Genomic DNA, 25,758 nt, shown 5'->3' with positions numbered 1-25,758 from the left:
CGTGAGTAAAAAATTGCTCATTTAGATAACCATTTTTTGACATGGCTTATTTGTAACGATTTTATCGCAAATGGATTTATTTTTCAATCATTATTTTAGAAATTATTGCTATACATTTCTACAAGGTTTTGAAAGTACCGATATTTTTTATACGCTATTGCGACATTTTAATTTCAAATCGCGCATTTAAATTACATAAAATTTTGATGGACTTTATTTACTCCAATTTCATCTGAAATATAAAAGTATTTTGGTTATTGTTTTAGTAGTTATTACGTTTTCCCCGTGATTTAAAAAGATTATGATATTTTTAATACTATGGTTTGACAGCAAGCGAGTTTTGAATCGCGCATTAAAATAATTATTTTTTACGTTCTCTGTTTGTGCCAATTTTATCATTTGCGTTGTACCGATTTTAACGCGCATTTTTTAAGAGGTTTTTCGAACGTGTTTTTTCTTCTTTCCCGTTATTGCTGCATTTTTATTTGTGATTTAGAATATACCTGATATTTTTACACAATATTACAACTCGTGAAATTCGATTCAGTTTTAATTTTTTTTCGTAACTTAAAAAGTAATTACGTATCTTAGCCAAATCAACTCCTTCCCAGGAAAAAAAAATGAGATGTGTTTATATTAAGCGCTGCCCGTTTTGCAAAAAAAATAATTCAAAACACGGCATAATTCTTTAGTCACATGAACACGTGCAAGTTTAACAACACACATCGAACCTATTCTTTTTGTTGTCACATGTAATTTAAAAGTCATACATCGTAATTTGTATTTACGCTATCTGAAAATTGCGCATCGCATTTCGTATTGACATTAACGAGATTTAAAAATAATCCATCGCGTTTCGTATTTACGGGATTTAAAATCACATATCGCGATTCGTGTTCTGGCGTTTAAAATATCATCCGTTGTTACTTTTCTCGCAAATTCATATGCACGCGTTTTAAGAACCATATATCGCGATTCATATTCATGCATTTTAAAAATCAAGTGTTGTGAGTAGTCCTTTCGCAATTTAAAAGCCACACGATACGTATTCACGCGATTTGAAAAACAAGCATCGAGTTTTTTATTTACGCAATTTAAAAATCACACATGGCAATTCGTATTCAAGCAATTAAAAAATAACACATAGCAATTCATATTCAAGCAATTCAAAAATAACGCATCGCTATTTGTATTTCCGCGATTTAAAAACCCAGAAAGGAAGAACACCATCTAGGACAAATTCCAAAACTGATTATGTTATTTGCTCTAAGTTTAATACTACCCACAACAACAGCTTCTGTCGAAAGACTGTTTTCCAGAATGAATTTGGCTCGTTCAATAGTTACAGAGTAGTCTTTAAATACAATCATTACATTTTCACTTAATGGCTCAAAAAATATCACATGATCAAGTAGATAAAATTATCACAATATTCAAAAATTTTGCAAATTACAGTATAACCATTAAGAAATTTTTTGAACCATTTTCTACCTTTTTGGAGCATTTTATATCATTTATGATTATATGCTGGGAAATAATTTGTATATCATTAAATTCTAAATAAATTGTATATCATCTCTCAGCCTCTTATTATTAATTTAAATAAAAATGTCTGAATGTTAAAGTACATTCCCTAATAAATGCTAAATCTTATTTTCCACTTAAGGGGTTTTGTTTTAATTTTAATCATTTTTAACCCTATAAACTTTCTTTAAATCAAAGTATTTAACTTGAATTTATATTAATAACTAGAATATTTATTTATCTGAAATTTAATTCTATGAAAAAAAAATGTAACGTTAAAATTTATGTTTAAATGGACTTTTGTATTTTGTAATGTGATAAAAAAAACTTAAATTTTTCCATAGTTTTTTAATTATTTCAATTTATCTAAATTTTTTTCTGATAAATTGATTCTGATTTTCGAATTCTGTTTTCCTTCTTAAGTAATCAGTTTTGCATTTTCTAATTTTAAACGATTTAAAGTATTGTATTTTCTGCAAAGAGATTACAAAGTTAACCGACAAAAAGAATTTAGTGTTATATAAAGAATGATGTTTATATAACAATCACCACCAACAATTGCTTTCAATATGTCGGTCTAAACACTTTGGCATGCGGCCCTTCATTGGTCAATCTGCTGTGCATGTGGCCCTTCACTGAAAAAGGTTGTGCACCCCTAGTGTACGGACTACTATTGTAAGTACATATGTTATTAAATTTTGTCTTATGATAAAAAATGAAATTTGTGGAAATCCCCATACAAGGTTGCCACTCAAATCTGGAAAAAAATTCCCTGCATTTCCTGTGTATATATTATACACAATATATTAAGAGGAAACAACAATTACTGTGCTCTTGTATGAGCTATATTAAAATAACTATATTTATTAGTTTTAATTCCTGGAAAAACAGCTGAACATACTTAAATAATGCTGTAGCAAATTAAATAGTTTAGTACAGCTGAAATATCATGGTTAAATATCCAATAGATTACGCCTTCAGTGGTCACCATTTTTTAAAAAACAAGAAACAAAATTCCTTGTATTTTCCCAGTTTGTAAAGAAAATATCAAAATTACCTGCATTTTCCCTGTTATTTTAGGTGATTTTTAAATTTCCTCTATTTGCGCATTATCGAAATAACTACTTAAAAGGCTCATATTTTATGCAATTCTTAACAATTAATTTGAAAAAATGATTATCTTGTAATGAATTAAAAATTGCTCCAAAAATTTTGTTTAATTTCATTGAATATTTTTAAAGTTAAAAAAAAAAAACATAAGTTAAAAAGATCATTATTTTTTTATGTAAAAATGTCCATATCTCTATAAATATTTCAGCCAGGTTTAAGAAATTTCTCACAATTATTGTTAATAACAATCAAAGTAATTGATAGAAATTACAAGTTTATTGCAATATTTTCTGGCATAAGGTGTTCAAAAATACTTGTTTTTGTACATAATTTATTACTGCTATCTCAAACCTTTGACAGCTTTAAACTTTATTGATAAGTATGAGAAATGGCATGACCTAAACAGGTCTAAAGTTAAAAAATAATCATCCAAGTATTTCTTGAGAAATTTAAAAAAATGTCAAAAACTGTGTGTTTTCCATTTTAGTAAGTTTTACTGATACTGAAAAATTTCATTAAAGAAAAAGTTTTACAATATTAAGAATAAGATGCACAATGATGAAACTCCTGCAAAGTGATAGAAAATCTAAATATATAACAAATATGGTGATTCTAAATTAAAAATCAAACTTACTGCTTTATTACTAGTTCTCCAACAATTAACAGCTTTGGCATCATGTATATTAAGTGCAACCATTTTAGCATCTTGTACCATGGGAGTAACAGCTAATAAAGAAAGAAAAATAAATTTAACATTCAAATAACTAGTTAATCTCAGTAACTATTTTATCTAAATATCAAAACACAAATTTAAAAACATATTTTTAGATCAAAACTAATATTTAGAAGTTTTGTAGGAACATCATATGTCACATGACTATTCATATTACTTTTATGAGAGTTGCGAATGGCAACAGATCAAAAAATAATAATAAAAAATGAGTGTTCTAAAAAATGTCTGCTGATCATTTTTATCCTGTAACTCTGTTGCGTACAGCTATGTTTTAAAAANATTAAACACTAACACACAGGGAAGAAAATGGAAAACTTGGAAAAACAGCCTCCATACATGAAGGAAGAAAGTAGATTCTTTAACAAATCAATAATTAAAAAGAGAAAGATAAGAGAAAGAGCCTATCTAATAAATCCTAAGAAAGTCAGAGGAAGAAAGAGGCAAATGACACTATTTGAATATTTTTTGTGCGAAAAATAAGTGTTCTTGGCAACAAATAGTATACATACAACCCTAGAAAATCAGTGACTTGGCATTAAACACTAACACACAGGGAAGAAAATGGAAAACTTGGAAAAACAGCCTCCATACATGAAGGAAGAAAGTAGATTCTTTAACAAATCAATAATTAAAAAGAGAAAGATAAGAGAAAGAGCCTATCTAATAAATCCTAAGAAAGTCAGAGGAAGAAAGAGGCAAATGACACTATTTGAATATTTTTTGTGCGAAAAATAAGTGTTCTTGGCAACAAATAGTATACATACAACCCTAGAAAATCAGTGACTTGGCATTAAACACTAACACACAGGGAAGAAAATGGAAAACTTGGAAAAACAGCCTCCATACATGAAGGAAGAAAGTAGATTCTTTAACAAATCAATAATTAAAAAGAGAAAGATAAGAGAAAGAGCCTATCTAATAAATCCTAAGAAAGTCAGAGGAAGAAAGAGGCAAATGACACTATTTGAATATTTTTTGTGCGAAAAATAAGTGTTCTTGGCAACAAATAGTATACATACAACCCTAGAAAATCAGTGACTTGGCATTAAACACTAACACACAGGGAAGAAAATGGAAAACTTGGAAAAACAGCCTCCATACATGAAGGAAGAAAGTAGATTCTTTAACAAATCAATAATTAAAAAGAGAAAGATAAGAGAAAGAGCCTATCTAATAAATCCTAAGAAAGTCAGAGGAAGAAAGAGGCAAATGACACTATTTGAATATTTTTTGTGCGAAAAATAAGTGTTCTTGGCAACAAATAGTATACATACAACCCTAGAAAATCAGTGACTTGGCATTAAACACTAACACACAGGGAAGAAAATGGAAAACTTGGAAAAACAGCCTCCATACATGAAGGAAGAAAGTAGATTCTTTAACAAATCAATAATTAAAAAGAGAAAGATAAGAGAAAGAGCCTATCTAATAAATCCTAAGAAAGTCAGAGGAAGAAAGAGGCAAATGACACTATTTGAATATTTTTTGTGCGAAAAATAAGTGTTCTTGGCAACAAATAGTATACATACAACCCTAGAAAATCAGTGACTTGGCATTAAACACTAACACACAGGGAAGAAAATGGAAAACTTGGAAAAACAGCCTCCATACATGAAGGAAGAAAGTAGATTCTTTAACAAATCAATAATTAAAAAGAGAAAGATAAAAATAGCCCTTAAATGGTTTCAACATACAATTTTATTGTTTCTGTTTCAAAATGCATTGTGTTTGAGACAGGTTGCTTCGTTTACTGAATTAAATTTTTTTTTCTGAGCAAAATAGTGCTGGAAATAAATTTTTTATGCTTATGAAACTTTTTTAGAATATTAGTATTACTAGTAACTGAATACTCATTATTTGTATGTGATGAAAAGAAGTAAATAATCAATAAATAGATACTGATTAATCCTACAAAATTATGCACAAAACTGAAAGAGACATACTGACACAATTTTGTTAAAACAAAAATACTGTGGTAAAGACAGATCAGACCTCCACTGTTATTGAGCTAACCATGACAAGTTTATATCTAAATTTTACAGAAGTGCTAAATAGTTTAATTTAAAATTATTATATTTTTTTTTTGGAAAGTGAATGTGACGTGGTTCTTTAAGCAATTGTTCTCTTGTCTTCTAGTAAAAAGAAACAAATAATAAAAAGTTAAAAAAGAAACAAATCTGCATATCCACTGAGTGGATTCGCCACTCAAAGCAGGAAATTTGTCAAAAGGTAACTGAAATTATGAAAAATTTCATTATTGCAAGAAACGACTAAAGTTTGTTTAAAAAATTTTAAATAATTTGTGCATTTAAATATCTATAGATATTTTTTGTATCAAAACTAAAAAGAAATATTCAGTCATAGACATACTTCTAGACAAAAGGAAGACACGTAAATTTTTGATTAGAACTGAGCTATGTAAAAGGAATATTTTAAAATCCATTATTATCAAATTATTGCAAGTAAAGAGATAAATACTGATAAAACATCTAATACGCGAATGTTGAGCTCACCTATTAAAAAGTAAAAATTTATTAAAAGTAACAAAGATTAATATTAGCAAAAATTTTTGTATGGGGGATTCACTATTCTTTCATTCTGTTATATTTATACTTCATTAAAAAAATGCTAAGGATTTGATGGTTTTATCCAAATAATTTAAAAAAAAAAGAAAAAAAAAACAAGCTTGTTTTTATCCATACAAGGAGAGATTAAACATAATTGAATGAAAAAAAAAATTTTTTTTTCCATGAAGCATTTTGCTAATATTAGTCTGTGTTACTTTAAATAAACATACGTTATGTGCTAACTTTTAAATGTTTATGTATTATTGTTCTTTTATATAATTATACTCATCAAACAGTTGAAACATAAAGGAATGAATAAGCATATTCAAAATCTTCAGTTATTCTTTATTAGCATGTACATGAAAGGAAATTTTTTAATTTTTTCTTGATAATATTAATTAATAGTTGATAAGGTTTTTTTTCATTATACTTAATGATAGCAAAATTATTTTTAATTTAAAGGGTAAAATATTAAAAACTCTTTTTTTAAATATATAAAAAAACTGGTTTAAACCAAAAAAGGATAGTTCTTCATTTTTTTTCATACCTCAGTGAGTAGTTAGCTATGTTATATACTCCCTTATATAATAAGCAACGTAGAACTAATATGCTAGTATATAAGTTTAGAACTTCTTTTATGGGAACTGGGCATTTTAAAGGTTGTATATTATAGATCAATAGTTACTGAGATAATTCAGAAGAAAATTTATTTCAAGTAAGTTATTTCAATAAAAAAGGTTTATGAAAGTGTGATTTTCTCAGTAAATAGCCAATACAGATTTTGTCTTGTAAGTTGAGTTTGAAATAAGCTTATGGAAGATGTGTAAAAGAATAATATCTATATCATATTAAGTTTATTATAAAACTAAAAAATAAGCTAACAATAAATTTAAATACATACTAGATTGCAATATTTCTGCAGCTTCATTTACTCTAGCAACAAAGAATGGATCTTCTGAATTATCTGATTCTTGCTTAGCTACCATTAAGACTCTATTAGCCAGTCGAGCTATGGATGAAGTATTCTCTACCATTTTTTGAGGGTCATGGTTAGCAATGGAATCTTCACATGCTTGAGTGTGCTTCAGAATGCTATCCTCTGCAAAATAAGATTAAAAAAAAACCTATCGTCAACTTTAACAATGGATAAAAATAAACTAAAACAGTGCTTGTCTCTAAAAACACATATTTCTTAAATAATGTTTTTAACAAAAAATGTAAAATAAAAAATAGTTTAAAAAAATGGTTTTAACAAAAAATTATTCCCTACAAGAGAAAATATATAAGTATAAGAGACTATCATTAACATTTTTAACAGAAGATATAGCATTATTACAATCATGTTTTTCTGTTTTTATGAGATATATAATACTTCTTAAAATAAATAATAATAATAAAATAAATATAAAAATAAATAATTAAAATAAAAAATAAATAAAAATAAATGCATATATATATATATATATATATATATATATGCACACCTATATTTTGTACTTAACTTGAAAAACTATTGAGCTCTCACAGCTGCATCTGGCTCATGTATTGATTAATACTCTTAATAAACATGTTCAACACTTTTCAACAGCAGTTCGTTAACTATCATGCCAGTTATATTTATCTAATATATTATATTAATGTACAAATTCTTACACTATACCTGACATTTTTATAAAACTTAAGGTATCTGTTGCTTCATCTGCAAGAGCTCTCATCTTGTGCACACTTTCAGAATATTGCCTTCTAAGGTTCTCAAAGTGATCATCAGCTGCCTAAGAGAAAAATCAGAATTATTACACCGTATTTATGTAAGGACAGTAAAAAAAAGTCAAAACTTTGTTACAAAGTGACAATTCATTTTTAAGTTATGAAGCCAAAAATGCTAATTCATTTATCAGGAACTGCAAGTTTGCTTTACAGTGGAAAAAACCATCCTATAAGAAATAGGCTAACTCAAGAGGAAGAATTAAAAGAAACTCTTTTTAATAAAGGAATATCAAATTAAATTTAAAACAATTGCAATCCTGTTTAAATAATAGCATTATTTCTAAGTTATTTAAAAAAAAATTAGTTTGAAATATGCAAATGAAAAAAAAATTATTTAATGAATTTCTTAAGAAATTAAAACAACAGTAGGTTATTTCAATGTTTTACTTAAAAGAGTACAGCAGAACTTTATACTATAATTACATAAAGAAATTTTAAAATATTGTAATCAAATGATATTTATACAATTATTTCAAACAACATACTAATATCATAACCAAATGTTATTAAACATAAATACTGAAAGCAAACATAGATAGTATGCTAAAGGAATTCATCAATAGAAAATGCTAATGAAAATTTTATTTTACATACATAATCACAAAATTATAAGTTTTTTATTACTTATAAAATAATAATTTCTTACTGTACATTTTTATTCCAGAATTATATTTTCAAATGAATGATTGATTTTAAAAATATTTAAATAAGTGAGAAACAACTTTTTTAGCATTTGAGCTGAAAATAATGATAATTTTAATGTTAATTTTTATATAAATCAGATTAAAAAAAATCCAAAAGCAAATATTTAAAATTAGTAAAAGATACACACACGGCTAATGAATTAGAAATTTGGTAGATTTTCTCTTGCCGTCATTCCACTGTACAAGGGATTTGCGGGAATATCAAGATGTAAGACATGTTCTTCTGGTGAGGAAGTGGTGTCTCTTAAAGGTAAACAAAATACTGTGCAACACCTGGACACATTGACAAATTAAGTTCATCTTGCCATTTGACATTTTTACTTCGAAGGTGATGAATACATCAAGGACTATAAGTTGACCATAAATTATGCTTGAAGCATACAAATTTGGTTCAATAAACATCAAGATGACTTCCAACATCTTGCTAGACCATCACAAAATTTGGATCTTATACTAATAAAAAATATTTAGGAGATGTGGGTAAGGCAAAATATGTCAGCAATCACCTCTTCCATGAATTTACAGGATCTTAAAGTCTCTGTAGCCTATTCATGGTATTCTCTGGACATAAATGCACTCCTATGGAATCTATGTCTTCTCAAATACAGGCTGTTATACATGCCGAAGCAGACCAAAATAATATTAATCTAAGGTTTCTAATTCCTTGCAAATTTATTAAAGAAAATAAGAATAACATAAATCAAAATAAATTACCATAATAAGTTATATAGATTTAAAAAACCTATAAAAAATAAAAATATGAAACTAGTTCTGTTTCAAACTTGAACTATTCATTCATTAGTCACCCTTAGGCAATCATATTGGTCAATTTTAGCTTCTTCCCTTTTTGTGCACTTTCTTCCAGACAAAATCCCAACCCTATATTTATACTACTGTGACATGAGATGAGCTATGGTTAATGCTGACCTGAATATGAATATCTCTATGCGATTCATTGGTTTTCCCAGAGCAGATCATTAATCTGCATATACAAGTCAAGTGGACTGGTTCAGTGAGCCTTTTACAAGTATAAATTGTTTTTCAGTGAAGTATGTCCAGCGCTATTTTTTCCCCAACCATTTGGTGCACAATTGTCAAAGACATGCAATGTTAATTATAAATTACAAATAAACATTGAATTTCAAGATCCTGAAGAAATGAACCACGATTTAAAGCACTTTTTTGCTTGTTTCCTTTTTCAATGTAGGAAAAATACACTTAACTATTTCACTTTCAGAGCAATGAAGTAGCAACTATGTAGATCCATGTGTTTTCACTGTGCATTTTCCCTACCGAACAGCAGCTTTGCAGATTAAAGTGGAGAAACCTGTTTTATGACGAGTGTTGGACTTTCAGTTGACTGTTCCTTTTAAATATGTTTTAGAAGGTTTCGTCTAATTTCAAAAATTTCTTTCATTATTAACTTAATATATTAATCAACATTAAGTTGTTTCATATAAAGTAACCTTTTTGATACACAAACATCTAAATGTGAGAAATAGAAAATTTTTGAGCATGTTTTATTAAAATATACTCTATTTATGTAAAAGTATTTCTGCCTTTGATTACAATGTATTTGTAATACAGAACAGTATTGGTTTCAAATCATCAAATTAAGAGAATGTTTCCTATATACTAGTTAATAAAAAAAATTATATCAAATATATCATAAAATGGCAATTACTTTTAAAAATAAGAATAACAGAGATTATAAAAATAACATTATTTGATTGAAGAATGATGTATCTAACTATAAAATATCAGTTTGTTAACAGTAGTATGACACACTAATTATTTGACTGATTTTTAGGATAACTAAAGTCAATAAATATAATCAAAGTATTAGAGGGAACATTTTAAGATATAATACTAAGATCAATACATACTTTATTATCTGGATAAGACATGCGGATACGGCCAGCATTTACTAGTTGAGGTGTCAAACTTTCAACCTAATGTACAAAGAAAAATGAACCCAAATTTTTTTTATAAAATAAAATTGGAAAAAAATTTAATAACAAAGCACGAAATAGGGATTTTTCTTACTTGATTGGCAGAGCTTAAAAGCATTTCTGCAAGTTTCTTATTGGCAGATCCTCCTGTAGCAACACTTCGAGCTGTATTAGACATCAATTGAGATATATTGGTAAGCACACCGGCCTTATCAATGAAATTAAGTTCCCGATTTGGAGTACCTATTTAAAATAGATTTAGAAAATATGTAATAATGGTATGAGGATATAAAAACAGTCACATTTGTTTAATTCCTCTTGGTTTCTCTACTGCTAAGTGCATTTTTCCATTTGGATGTTTTTATTTTTATTAATTATTTGCATCAATATTTTGAATTCCATTCTTGTCATTCTGAACTTACACCTTTAAACTTTTCAAGTAAAGATTTCTTTTTGATTGAGTGTAACATTTTAAGATTTAGTACAAAAACAAGTAACTAGTTTAGCTTTGTTATTCTCCTTAATAAAATTATTTATAATGCTCTAAAAGTACACTTAACATAGTTGGTGAATGTGGATGAGAATAATTACAACAAAATGTCTATAGATTACTAAGGTAACCATTTGCTCCGGACAGCAGATAAATGTTTTCAAATGGTAGTCTTTTAATGTACAATTCTTTGTTTATTAAATTCGATTTATAGGGTTTTTACTCACTAGTACTTCTAAATAATTCAAAGGTTTATGTGATATTTCAGTTTACTACAGATAAGCAGCGTTGAGCCTCTTAAATAGTTAGCATAATATACCAACAATCTGTAAATTTTAGTTTGTAGTTCTCTACCATTTTTAAAAACATTTTGCCAAATCCCAAGCAGTTGGCTTCTCTGAGATTATAGTACTGAAACATCTTTGTGGAAATGAACAATTGTCAGGGATAGCCTAAAAATTCTTCCTTTTTTAAAAACCTGAACCAAAAATATGTTTTTTTTTCAATTCAAACTACCACTACATAAGGAGAAATAACTAATCATAAAAAGAGATTTATTGAAAATTTGTCTGATTCTGTAACAAAGATACCTCAGTTGCTTCTGACAAAATGTGAATTTTTTGATATAATGACAGATTCCAATTTCTCTGTAAAAAAAAAAAATGAAAAACTTAGCGATTGAGCAAGTAGTGTTTGAATGAGCAGACATCAATTATGATTTCCAAAAGTTGTGTTGTTTTAACATTGTCTTTACTAGCTTAAAAAATGCTTTTATAAATTCAAAGATGACTCCATTATATTAGTTTGACATTTTCCATTACCCGGATCTTTACCAAATATTTAGAAATCTCATGGAAGCCACTTTTACTGCTTAATGTGCACAGCATTTTGTCTGTATATAGTGACAATTTTTTAAAATTATAGATAATGATGCACAAAATATGGGAATTGGAATTTAATTTACTTCAACCCGCTTTTTTACACTAATAGATTAAAATATCACCTCAGATTTACAGAAACAGATAATATACTTGGAACTGCACAAAGCGGAAATTAATAGATGCAGAGATTCAGTCTAACAAGACAAAGAGACAAATAGAATTTAAGAAACTGCTTAAAAAATTCCATCAATATTTTGGCAAAAGAGCTTACAAGTGAAAACTGGCTCGCAAATATCAGGCTAAAAACCAGGAAAATAAAATATTCCATTTTTGATGGTGATGGAAGGTCAAAAGGTTGTGCAGAGTCATGTTTATAAGCCGTTTTCAACAACATCAGCAACTCAATTTTTAATTGATAGTGATGCTTAAATATTAGTTTTTCTCCATTACCATTGGAAGCAAAACAGTGTCTAAGCTTGAGCTTTCTACAGCTAAATGTACAAAAATCAAAATATATGTTCAAAAACTGTTAGAACTAGAATTACGGTTACATAGATATTGTAACTGATTAGATTAATGCAAAAATAGTCAACAAATAGAACTGTCAACAAAAAGTGCCTTCCGTAATAATAGCGTCACTCCTAAATTAATTACTAACACTTTTCAAAATTAATATAGATGAGGGCTGCTTGTATACTGGATGAGAGAAAATCATGGTAGTAGGGCCATTTCATAATTCCTTTGTTTTGAGAAAAAGAAACCAAATATCCTTGACTACCAAGACTTACTGACAATTATAATACTTATATAGGACTATTTCTCATATATAAAATAAATCTAAATAGTAGTAGAAAAGTTATAGAAAAAATATTAAACAGTTTTTTACTTTACTCAAAAATCTGGAAATATGAGTTTTCCTCCCAATGCTTTCCTTTTTCAGGGTACAAACAGTACTGATAGATTGATTTGAAATAAATTTAGAATAGTAAAAATTAAAGAATATAATATAAAGAATAAATTAGATGAATATTAAATTAACTGAAACTATTTTTCATGCTTAAAGATGAAGTACCAGTAAATTTTAAAACACTCAACGCTAATAACTTGAAAACAGCACAACCATCTCCTAATGACAATTATCCTTAGAATGACAGTAATCCTAGACACATAACACAATGACTCGTCGAAGAATAAGACTCACTGCACACTTAAAAAACTATAAGGTATGAAGCTATCCCTGTCTTAACACTATGACTCGTCGAAGAGTAAGACTCACTGCACATTTAAGAAACTATAAGGTATGAAGCTATCACTGTCTTCCCAGTGATAGCAGTGATAGGGGCGGGGCGTGTTGTGACATTTTCCTTTGAAACTTTATGTATTTTATTTTTGAGTTATATAAATAAATAATGAGTTTAGTTTGTATAAAAGTTTCATTGACATTTCTGTCTTGAAGTCAATAAATGCTTTTAAAAAGTAGTTCTGCATAATGCATGCACATTCACTTTGATTCAAATTAATAAAAGCAAAAAATATTTTTTGTATTTTACCTTCTGGACTAAGTACAGCATCAGTAAACTGCTTTAGGGGAGTTGAAATATCAATGAAATCTTTGACAACCTAAAACAATGGAAACATTAAAAACACAATAAAAACAAGATGGCAACTTTAAATAAATTCAGTAGAAAATTGTGAAAATATCTCTAAGTTCGTCACACTAAATTGCAATTAAATACACTTAATAGTTAACTAGGTTTTCAAAACTTATCAAAGTAGAATACACTGAATTAACTGCTATATAGTTTAAAATAATTTATAAAATCCATCAAAATTATTTGTTTCCTTCAAAATCCATCATACTGCAAAAAAAAAGTTTTTAATTAATAAAAAGAGCAGGAATAAAATGTTCAATACTAACTTTTCTGCAGATTGTTTCTTGAACTTTGGATTTTAGTGTTTGGAGTTTCCCAGAAATGGCCTGTGCAATAGTTAAGGCTTCATAACTGTTACCCTAACAAATAAATAATATTGTAAGCTTTATATTGGGCTTAAATATACTTTAAAAACATAACAACTTATACCGAAAAGATAACTGAAATTAGAGTTAGAGCAATGGCTAACTTTCTAAAGATTAATATAGCTTACTTCTAGAGAGAATAACATAAGTATTTAATTATATCCTGAAAGTATAAAGAGTATATCACATTTAAAGCATTATAAATACAAACATTACTGCTAATTTACTTTTAAGTTTAGAAAAATATGAGTTCATCTCAAATTCTTGAAATAAGTTTTTAAAAGTCTATTGTATCATTACAATTTTCACAATCTTTTCACTAAAACAAGAGCTGTTTTTTCAAGTCCTTTTTAGAAAACGTTGCAACTTATAAGAAAGGTCTAAGGCACCATTTAAAAAGTGACTTAAAAAAACTATATCATAAATATAACTTCTGCCATGCAAATTTGTGAACTGAACTTTTCCTGCTTGTTGTATAACCTGTTGTGATATTACAATTTTAATCACTAATTTACAAAATTAAAAGCTTTTTCTGACTCTCATTTGTTGAAAAATATAGGACTCTGATGCTAGATATATACCACAGCATTACAATTGTGGTCACTTTTTCACAAGTAGTTTTGTTTCCCCCATAAAAACAAAGATTACTTATGCCTACCATTTATCAAAAAATGTATGATCCTGATGTTAAGTGTATGACACAATTTTAAAGAGTGGTACAACTATAATTAATATATTGCATTAAAATACAGGTTCTGCAATATATTATTGCTAAATGAATCTAAGTTTCATTTATCTCAATTTCTATAACTTTTTTTCCATAAATATCACCATTAACGAAGAACACTTTTACTATTAACTAAGAAAGGATAGTTTACTAGATCCTATAAAGCAAAAGTCGCTGGTGGAGAACTATATCATTTTTTACAGTGACCCCTTTAAAATATGTGGCAACTTTTTCACAACTTAAAAATTTTAAAGATTTAAAAAAAAAAAAAAACTTTAGATATTACTAATGTAAGGCATTTCTTTAAAACATTTCTCAAAATATGGTAAACACAATGTTCATTTTCAAAATGAAGAAAAATGCAAAAAAAAGCATGAAATTTTCAGATTATAAAACATTCAAAATAATTACACATTTATTAAAAGAAAATTATAATAAAATGCACATGGGAAGCATTTTGTTGACATGGATGGGGATAATAAATTTTTATGTATACCAGTTGCAAATCCTTTAAAAGTAAATTCAGTCACATTTTTACAATATCTCACTTAAAGCAATAATTTTTTAAAAATTAATTATTGAATTATTATTAGGTATAGTAAAAGTGTTTTTTTATAAAATTGATATACTTGATTAGAGCCTCTGACAATACAGGTTACAACTTTAAATAAAGTACTATAGTTAAATTTTAAAGTAATTGATATTGAAAGCTATTTTTTCAATATCTCTATTTCAAACATACTAATGAAATACTGCATCTCCTTTTGAGGCAAGATATTCTGAAGATCACAAATAATGGCATAAAATATAATAAGCTTTTTTGAGTTTTGGCAAAAATAACACATTCTAAAAAGAGTTGAATTTGTCCTTAATAGTCATTTTGTTTAAATAGTTTATCACCTAAATACGTTTATCCTTTAACTATTGAATCGTTGTATACTTTCTTGTTAGGTCAATCAAATATTTTATATCTTATAGCTTAACAAGTTTTAATATTTTCCTAAACTAATGCATAACCTTAAATGTGATGTTTTGAAGAGTTTTCAAAAAACTGTAACAAACCCACAATTTCTTCATCAGTTGCATCAGAACTTGCTGCTTTGCCTCTCACTATGATACAACTTGAAATTTTTTTGAAATGTAAATAGAATTTCTTAGGGGGATGTAGCAAATGTGATGGGACTCAAATAAGATAATAATTCTGGGATACAGGAGGGATAGATTGAGATTTGACAGTAATTGCTATCAAAACCAATACATAGAAATTATAATAAATAATTTTAAAAAATAAAGATCAGTTTAAAAAGTTTCCATGAAGGAATAACACTCATTTTCAAAAAATTATAGCAGTTTTCATATCATAAAAATCTAGGTCTTGTATCAGAAAAAAATATTTGTTTCAGATAAAAACATGTTTTATATAAAAAAAACTAAGTATGTATTAAGTAAGAAGCAAGTTTTATAGCTTAAAAAACCCTATTTTAGCAAGTAGACACAAATAACATGGTAAATAAGATTTTTTCAGATCCATTCAACACAATTTCTTAACAATATGAAACAAACAAAAACATAATTATTTTATTTTTTATTTTCCCAGAAAAAAACCCCAATATTTCTCTGAAGTTAATTTTATATTATTCTTTAAATTTTAAAAGTAAATAATGAACTATTAGTTTAGTATATCAAATTAAAAAATATACACAAATTTTACAACTAATCAAAAATAAAAACTGTGATCAAAAGTTTTTACTTTTGTAAATCTATTTTTAATTAATTAACATAGATTTGTTGTATAGATATATAGGTTTGCTCAACAAATCTAAGCTTATTAATTGAATCGAAGAGTTTGAAAATCAGTCATCTGGACTTTTTTTCAAAATTGAGATTCTTACATTTTTTGAGTTCAGCTGATACATAGCTAGGATATAAAAAATTCATGTCTACCTACTAATTATAGTATATTTTGCTACTTATTATAGTATATTTTGTGCGGCAAAAAAGTTCTATATATATCAAAGTGATACTTAATTATACAGTTTTTTTTGTTTCTCTTGTGAAATTAGTTTTGTTAGTGATAACTAGTAACTCATTGGCTCAATTTATTTAAATGTAATAAAACTGATATCATGGAGAAATTATCTGTAGCAGACAGACGAAACTGCTAGAAGAAGAAATTATCTGATATTTATCAGAAACTATAGTGAGAAATTTTCCTTTTAAACTAGATTATCACTATTTTTTTATTGCAATGTGTAGTTTTTTTTCTTTTTCTAGACAAAAGATTATTTTTACTCAATGAAATGAAAAATAGTAAATAAGAAACTATCATTTTTAAAAAACAATAGTAACATAAATAAAATTTAAGAGAGAAAAAAAATCACAAAATTTTCTTCCTCATTTAAGAAGGTGTCATCACATTTAAACAAAGTTGTATTTTGAAAATGATGAAATCTGGGGTAATAACTGCAAACTGCTTGTGCAGGAAGTTGCACGTGTGTTTTGATGTAAAAATGGTCAAAATAATAAATTTTTATCAGGTTTTTTGATTTAGCATAAATCAGTGCAGATCTGGGAGTCTTGCCATGATCTGATTTGTCAAGAAAAGAAAAAAACACTCTAATTGATGATGTGGCTGTAATTATAATCACTTAATTTAAAAAAAAAAGTTTTTCAATTTGTTTAGTAACATGTAACTTAAGAACAACCCATAGTCATTTCGGAAAGAAAACCAAATTAGAAAGAGGGAGTTATAGTATATATATTTTAGAAAATAACTATTTTTTATTCAAGGAAGATTACTAATTAAATTTTTTCCCATCAAAATATCATATAATACTTTTATATCATGAAAATTCAAAAAGTCTTTCAAATAAAAGAATTTGTTCAGAATCCAGCAACATTATGATTGGTCTTTCTCACAGGAAAAAATTCCGTCACAAAAAGTTAATAAATAAATTTTATTTACCTGACCATGGCGACACATATCAGATAGTTGTCTAGCTAGATTTTCCGTTTCTGAACACAGCTTTTGTATGGCAAGTTGTTCAACTAATGGACAGTTATTCGAATTTGCAATTTTTCTTGCATCATCAATTATTGATTGAACTGCTTGGAACCCTGAAACAAATTTTAAAACGTTAGTGTCATTAAACAACAAAAAAGTATAATGAAATTTCAAAAGTGCACACAAACTACAATAGTAACACCAAAGATATTAAAAAAGTTCTTATAATGAAAGTTTTTAACAAAAAATAGAGACAGATATGAAGAGAAAGAAATTTAGTATTTGGGGAAATATATGAGGTATCGGCCAGTAAATAATGCCTGTGTGTTGTGGATGAAAAGACTCCAGTGTCAGAATTTTTTCGGGCTTTCTGCGAAAAAACTCTAACGTATTTAGGTATAGGTACTTTCAATAATAACAAAGATGTATGTTACTAATTTAAAGTAACAAAAATGCCGAGTTAAAAAAACAACATAAAATTATTTTTATTGAATTATGGACGATATTCTTGAGTTTTATTGGGGAGAATAACGCACTAACTATTTCCTTTACAGCATTTTGTAAATCGTCATCACATTAAAAAAATAATTAAAAATCACGAAATCCACTTAACAGTAATTACCGAAAAACAGATCAACGACGAAAACATGTGACTCTTCAAAAAGGGGTTACTCAAATGTGTTTCATTTCAAGATTTGATTGTTGTAATAAATAATTTCAGATTTTAAGAGCTATATGGAAATCAAAAGCAATAATTGCCATAAAAAACTATAGAATCCTTGCCTTAAAAAGTAAATACAGTGCAGAACCTCTTATCCAGAAATCAGAAAAAAGGAAAACCAGATAACCGAAATGAAATTCGGAACCGGAAATGAATTTTCTTTCATTAAGAAATTTTTTTTCCCTGCAAGATTTTGAGCCCATTTCGTTATTTAGAGCGTACGGTGTATCGAGTTGACGAAAGAACTGATTTAGAGGACAGATCAAAAGCCGTTTGTAGACGAATCTCACATAAGCACAAATAGCTTATATATGTTATTAATGTTAATAATAACATATATAAGCCTGTATATAATTTTCATTTCATAATTTCCTTCCTTATTTAAACTTAAGTGTATTATTATTTATCATTTTTTATTATTTCCAAAACTATTTAAAAAAATTTTTTTAGTTTCGTTTTATAAACATTAAAAAAACGGCATTTTGTAGAGATTCAGAAAACCGGAAAAATCAGTTATCCGGAATCGCGATGGTCCCGATCGTTCCGGATAATCGGTTCTCTACTGCACAAATACTCAAATGTACGATTTGAATTTTCCATATCGTCTGAAATACATTAAGATAATTAAAAACCATGTGAAAATCAATAACTGCCAAAAATACAATCGAAACACTACATGGATTTATGATACTATTGGTATAAATTAAACGTGACCCAAAGTTGTTATTTAAATGTGCAATTCAATTTTTACACGTAAATTTTTGAAGAAAAGAAAACCAAAATTTTTTCTCCCCGAAAGAAAAATATTTCTGCAAGAACTCCTTAATGTTCTTTGACAATGTTGCCATGATTCTGCCAAAAGGGAAAAGACAAAATATAATTGACTCATTGAAGAAGTCAATTGGCAACTTTGTTAAAAAAGAGCTTAAAAGCTCTTATGAGAGAGATTTTCAACTAATTGTGCATCAAAAAATTTCGAAATATGGCACAAAATTTCAAGAAAACACCCATTGTTCAGAGCCGAGTTTTTTTAACAAGGGACATATTTGTTCCTTAAGAAGGAATCTTATAGTTTGAAGGGATATGAGTTTAGCTGGAATACACTTGATTTCTAATAAATGTTCCACTTGATTTCGAATGAATAACATTATTGTCAAGGGGAGAAAGATTCCTTTTGATCTCAAGAAAATAAATTTAGAATATGCTTTTTTATGAGAAGTTATATTTAATTTGAAATCCATTTAGTCTGGCTGTTGAAAAAGTTCTAGATGTTTTGCAAGGTAAATTTCTCGGATTGAAAATGATACTCAAGCAAAAGACAGGTTAGTAGCAAAATCAATCACAGAGTTTAAGTCTTTAATACACAAGATTGATCTATAAATGGCAGAACAAGCTATTAGGGCATTGTTTTAATTTATGTAAACTTATCATTACAAGTCCAGCATAAAATTAGTAAAAAAGTAAGGCTCAAACTACATAAGATCACAACAGCCACTAGAAATACTTTGCTTTCAATTTTTATCAAAGAGTAATGTCAATATTGATGTGATTTTAATGCTTTTTAATTAGTTTGTAGAAGCTGTATCTCCTTAACAATTAAAATATAAAATTTCAACATTCAAAATAACAGTACAGATTTTTTGTTTCATTATAAAATTTAGTTAAATTTAAATTTGGGTGTAACATTAATCTTTGCAAACAATAATAAAATGTAAAAGTGCTAATGTTTTTGCTTGATGTTTTCCTCCTATATCTTTTATCCTTTAATGACAGATTATTTAGGCATGGACACTCAAATCACCATTAAAAAATTAGGTCATAACATTTCAACACCAATCATTGCAAATAATGAAAAGTAAGAATGCCCATATTAACAATGCTTGATATTTTCTTACCAAGACCTTTATCATTTAATGAGGGATTATTGAGCCATGTGCGGGCTTGTTCCATACGGCCTGTCAAAGTATGTGCTGGCTGTTGAATGCTGTTTCTTTCAACATTGGTGATTCCTTGACTAACAAGGCCAATTAATTCCCTCAGTTTTTGACTAATACCTCTTGACAGTGCTTCTGCTGGGGCAGATGATCCCTAAAATAATTATGTACAGTAAAAAATAAGATAAGTGACAAACTGAGATTAGCAATCAGACATTAAACATAGTGGTAATAGCTATCATAAATTACTTTTTTCTGAACAAGGTTAATTTCAAATAATGTTAGACCAAAGATTATAAACCCTCACTATTTATAATTTTGATTATACTGCACATATAGATGTCTAGACTGGCTAAATTAAGTTTAACATACATAATCTAAAAACTACTGTAATATAGGAGCCTAATAAAATAAGATTATGCATGAATACATTCTAAATTAAGCTCAACATTAAAGCAACATACTTTTGCCACAACTAAAAACTTTCTTTTAAAATGCAAGGTGTGCATACTTAAAAAAATGTTATTATACTACGAAAATTTCAAATATTTTAGAGGAATATTTTTGTAGTCCTTGCATTTCAAATAAAAAAGTTCAATAACAGTTTTGACAGTTTAACAATAACAGTTTAGTCATGGTCAAAATTTGCGGCATTTTTTAACTTCATGTCTTATTTATTTTTGTTCAAACGAAAACAGTTTTACATTTTCAGTTTTAAAATTTTTTCTTCACATTTAAAATGAAATTTTCACTGTTAACTCTTTCATTCTTATTATCTAAAAGGAGCATAAACTAGAAAAAAAAGTATTTCAAATAATTATTATTTTCTCTTAAATATATCTTCATCATTTTTTATTAATTTAATTTTTTTCAGAATTTAAAAACAGCTTCTTAATCAAAGTCATAAAACAGTAATAAATTTTTTTTTTAACGAATACATGTTTAAGGGGAGTTCATTGATAGCAATAAGACCAATAGAGGAAGAGTTTTCCCTTTCCGTTAGAAATTGTGAAAAATATTATAATATATACATATAATATTTTTTATACAATACAAAGTCCTATATCTTGATGTCTTTTTACCAGAAAATCTATTTTGCAGATGCCTTTTAACAATAAAAATAACTAACACTTCTTCTTTTCTAAAAAAAACACTTGACACCTGTTAAAAAAAGGTATTAGAATTTTTTTTTACCCATTTCTTCTTGTTGCTTCTCCAACAGTTGAATATTCATTCTGTCTAAATAACCATGTTAAAAGAGTTGTTGAAAAATCAAGAACAGTTAAAGAAAAACGAACTTAATGCTAAAGAATAATCTAAAAATGAAACTGAATATTAATAGTTTCTGAAAGAAACAGCTGCAGACAGGCTTTGTTTCCCATTAAAATTACAGATGTATTTATTAAAGATCTATTTTCTGGCAAAAATCTATTTTAGAGACTTACTAAAGTCCTGACAATCCTGTACACGAGACTTTCCAACCCACTAGATAGAATCCTAAGCAAAGCGTAAATATAAATAAATATATACAAGGTCCGGCTATTAATTTCCAGGACTCATGGAATAACTCAGAAGAAAATAAAATTAAACGCATAGCCATTTAATATTATTCGAAGTAGTCCCCATCAGCCGTAATGCAAGTCTGTGCTCGGCTGTACAAATTTCGGAAAGAAGTTTTAAAGTCCTCTTTCGGAATGCTCTTATTAAAGAGTATAATGACGTTGCAGTCTTCTTGATGGCTTCAACATCTTGAAATCTTGTCAGCAAATTTTTCAGCTTAGGAAACAGTCTGCGGGTGCTAGGTCTGGAGAGTATGGTGGATGCTGCATCTTAACGACACCATGCTGGGCTAAGAATAGCCTCACAGGCAGCGCAATGTGTGGAAGCGAACTTTTTCAATTGCTTCGGGCGTGCGTAACGACTGCGGCCAACCTGTGTGTGGATCATCTTCCACGCTTTCGCGCAGTCCCGAAAGCTTTTAAACCACTCAAAAGTTCTTGAGCGACATAATGCTTCCTCGCCGTAAACTTGTTTTAACAATTTGTAGGTTTTCGCAGCTGTCTTGCCCAATTTGAAGCAACATTTAATGTTTATTCTTGCTCCGTTTTCACTTCGACAACAGGAATTTAAGAGCTCCGTTTTAATGCGCCTTTCTACGAGAACCACTTACTTCAGTATGGTGCCGATTGCACGGCACATGCGCAAGTAAGCACTCTTCAATATGCAATCATTAGCGCCATCTTCCGGCTTTGTCGTTCTCCTACAGTTACGTCAGTCCTGGAAATTAATAGCCGGATCTTGTATATATATATATATATATAAACAAATTTCTATGTAGCAGTTTTTGTTTCAGTAGGAACATTTTACAAATAAAGTTGGAAAGGAAAATGAAAGAAAATCGAGTCATAGGGATTAGAGTGGTAGAAAATCAAATTATAAGTTAATGTTTTTCTACCTTGTTCTATAAATTTTGTTGTTTTTAAAAATGTAATTATCTTGTAGGTTTTTTCAATTTTTAATTCTCTGCACAACTTCCAAGAAGCAACTGTTTTTTCATTCAGTAATTTTGGTATTTTATATTTAAAGTAATTTTAAAAATTTATAGTTCAAAAAATTTAGAACACTAATTTGATGAATGTTAATATAAAAAAGCAGCTGAACACTTAGATTATTTCGTATTGTGATGAAGTAAAAATACATAAATTTGGCAAAGAAAAGTTTAAATAAGAGTTAAAGTTACCTTTCCATCTGTTCTTAGTTCACACAAAGCATTAGTCATGGCTGTAATGTCACCACACATTTTATGAATTGCTTGGCTGTCAGGGGGAAGACATCTATCAGCAATGCGCTTTGCATAATCTAATATATATCTCATTGATTTTTCACCAACGCCACCAACCACAGTATTTGGGTCTTCGAGAAAATCATGAGCAGTTGCTAATTTTCCATCAATAGCATTCTTTAAAACAGAAAAATTAAAATCATAAATGCATCTTAAAGCTTAATACTTTTATGTCTTGCAAAAACAAAAAAAGAGAATTGCTGTATTATGGGCAATTGAAACACTGTTTAAAAAATTTATTTATATTTATGAAAATCAAATTTAGCTTTTTTTATTTTCAAACTCAAAAGTTTTTACTTCAAACTTTTTCTCCCAATAAATAATATGAGGTGAATGGTGGAAAGTGGATTTATAAGTTTAAGAAGTATAAAAATCTCATGACTAAATCCACAATATAATGCAGTCATCAGCTAAACACAGCAAGTCTAAACAGCAATGATTAAGATATGTCTTGCTCCAAAGCATTATGTTCATAATTATTTTTATTACTGAAGATTAGCCTGTTATCAACAATGTCTTAAACACACCATGAATTCAGTTTTCATTTTACGATATACACTAGTAGTATAATGATTGTAATAATGCTGACAGCAAATAATTTTATTTTAAACTGGTAAAACCAATTTGCACTGCCATTTAATTTCTAAACATTAACATTGTAAAATTAAATAAATTCAACAAAGAAAGAAAAACAAACTATAATGAGATATTTCTAATTCCATTTTTAAAGTAGGTTTTAAAAATAAACAAATACTAGTTTTTTTACACTTATTTAGGATATTGAAGAATTTTCGATTGTTTTGTAAGCCTCCTTTTTTAAATTAAAAACAAAAACATTAGCAAGTAAATAATAAAAAAAAATATTAGCCTTGGTTAAAACATTAGCAAGTAAATGAAAAATAACGATTTTATAAACTTATAATATGGATATCATTATTTGACAGAATTGTGCTCATGTTGCTGTTGTTGTGTCCAATCCTTCAGGATCTAGCGACAGCTAGATCAAATCCATGAACTCTAGCTAAGTCAAGCACCAGAAGTGGGCTATCACGGATATCCGCAAGAGCGAGCCCCAAGCAATCGAGGATATGATGGGGGGAGGCCGGCATCTGGTGGCACTTGGTGCACGATGGGAAGAGTATTGTGCTCATGTTTCACTTATATCATTTGATAAGTATAATTATATTTCACAAAATGAATATATAATGGGATAATTGATGATTATATATATACATCTAAATCATTTTGGTAAATATTGTATTTAGGGCACAATGAAAGTTAAACCATAAGCCAATGTCATGTAAATATTTGTAAAAATTTATATAGTTAGCTAAAATGGGTCTAAACTTTCATGATTGAAAATACATGATATATATTTTATAAATATATACCGTAATTTATGGAAGAAACGCCGCACCTATCGTAAACGCCGCACTTGTGATAATGAGACTTAAAAGAAAAAAAATCATGGTAAACGCCGCACATGTTGTAAACGCCGCACCCATAATAACGATTTAGCGGCAAAAGTGAATATATAACATTAATTCCTTATAAATACTACTAATGTTTTAAATTAAAATAAAAATTTATAAATGTATAATTATAATAAAATCAAGAATGTTAATCTGCTATTGTATATTTTGGACAAACTGCTCAGAACATGTTAAAATCGGCTGTTGGTGCCATCGTTAGGTAAAAAATTTAAATAACTATATTTATATTACTTGAGTATAAATGATTTTTTTATATTACAGTATAGGACCCAAAATTCGGCACTCACGGGACCGACGAAATTCCGTATTTCGTAATTTACAGAATTTCGGATCTCTTCCGGAATTTCCAATATGGCGCCCGTATATTACAATAATTCAAATACGCTGTTAATTTCAGAAAAACCAAAGCTTTGTTTCAATTGTAGATTTTGGTGGGTTGAATTTAAAACTGTCCCATTTTTAGAAATTTCATTAATTAAAATAATAATCTATAAGATATAATCAAGAAGAAATAATCGGAAGGATAAATAATTCAAGATGAAATAATCCGAAAAAGAAATAATCGTTTCTTCTTCAGATCAAGATCATTGTTCTCGTTTTCTCTTTTACATAACGTTTTGTTTTAACAAAAGACGCTCACCCCGGGAAAAAAAAAAGCTAACAAGGAACTACAAAAAAAGTAACAATTAATACCAAGAAACTAACAATGAATAACTACAAAAAAGAAGCAAACAACTAATAACGATAAAAAAAACCAAGTAAACAAGTGTAACAATAAAAAAGTAACAGTTAATAAGCAATAAAAAGATAAATAAATCGAATTTAAAAAAAAAAGCAGCAAAAGGGATAGAATTCATTTTGTACACCAAGTGAGAAAGAAGTTTCAATGTCAAAAGGGTGTGGCTAATTTATGGTCAAACAGAAGAGGGAAATGTGGGGGGACAAAGCAGTAAAGCATTTGCACAGTTGTCAAGATTGATTCATCAGTTTCTCCCAACTTGCATTTATTTATTTTGTTCATTGGAAATGCAGATGTTTTTACTTTTCAATTTCACTTTATTTTAAACTGCTTTAGGAACAGATGTTTTGTTTGACACAGATTTATTATTTTTTCTCTTCATGTTTTTATTTTTAAAAGACAAAATATAGTTACTTACTTCAAGAGAAAAAAATTCCAAATCAAAAGAAAATATGACTGATTTTTTTTTCTCTTATCAAAAAAATTTCTTGAAAAAAAAAAAAAAATTTTTTTTCGGATTAAGTGCCGAATTTCGGAATCCATACTGTACTAC

At 27.9% G+C, this 25,758-nt stretch overlaps 1 protein-coding gene across 3 annotated transcripts in view; it reads right to left on the bottom strand.

Moving 5' to 3' along the window:
- The window catches only part of LOC107442096 (vinculin), a 62,704-nt gene that overhangs the window by 22,885 nt on the left and 14,061 nt on the right, over positions 1 to 25,758 (bottom strand). For all 3 annotated transcript variants that reach the window (XM_021148686.3, XM_021148685.3, XM_071188280.1), the window contains exons 7-16: positions 22,872 to 23,090; positions 20,093 to 20,285; positions 17,438 to 17,589; positions 13,647 to 13,739; positions 13,279 to 13,348; positions 10,452 to 10,600; positions 10,292 to 10,357; positions 7,595 to 7,706; positions 6,836 to 7,033; positions 3,269 to 3,360 (exon numbers count right to left, since the gene is read on the bottom strand). In XM_021148686.3, the coding sequence (XP_021004345.1) occupies positions 3,269 to 3,360; positions 6,836 to 7,033; positions 7,595 to 7,706; positions 10,292 to 10,357; positions 10,452 to 10,600; positions 13,279 to 13,348; positions 13,647 to 13,739; positions 17,438 to 17,589; positions 20,093 to 20,285; positions 22,872 to 23,090 (1,344 nt within the window). The remainder of the gene's footprint in view (positions 1 to 3,268; positions 3,361 to 6,835; positions 7,034 to 7,594; positions 7,707 to 10,291; positions 10,358 to 10,451; positions 10,601 to 13,278; positions 13,349 to 13,646; positions 13,740 to 17,437; positions 17,590 to 20,092; positions 20,286 to 22,871; positions 23,091 to 25,758) is intronic.

Source organism: Parasteatoda tepidariorum, chromosome X2, assembly GCF_043381705.1.
Source record: "Parasteatoda tepidariorum isolate YZ-2023 chromosome X2, CAS_Ptep_4.0, whole genome shotgun sequence".
NCBI lineage: Eukaryota > Metazoa > Arthropoda > Arachnida > Araneae > Theridiidae > Parasteatoda > Parasteatoda tepidariorum.
Note: the sequence above shows the minus strand (reverse complement) of the source record. Positions and strands in the feature narration are given on the sequence as shown.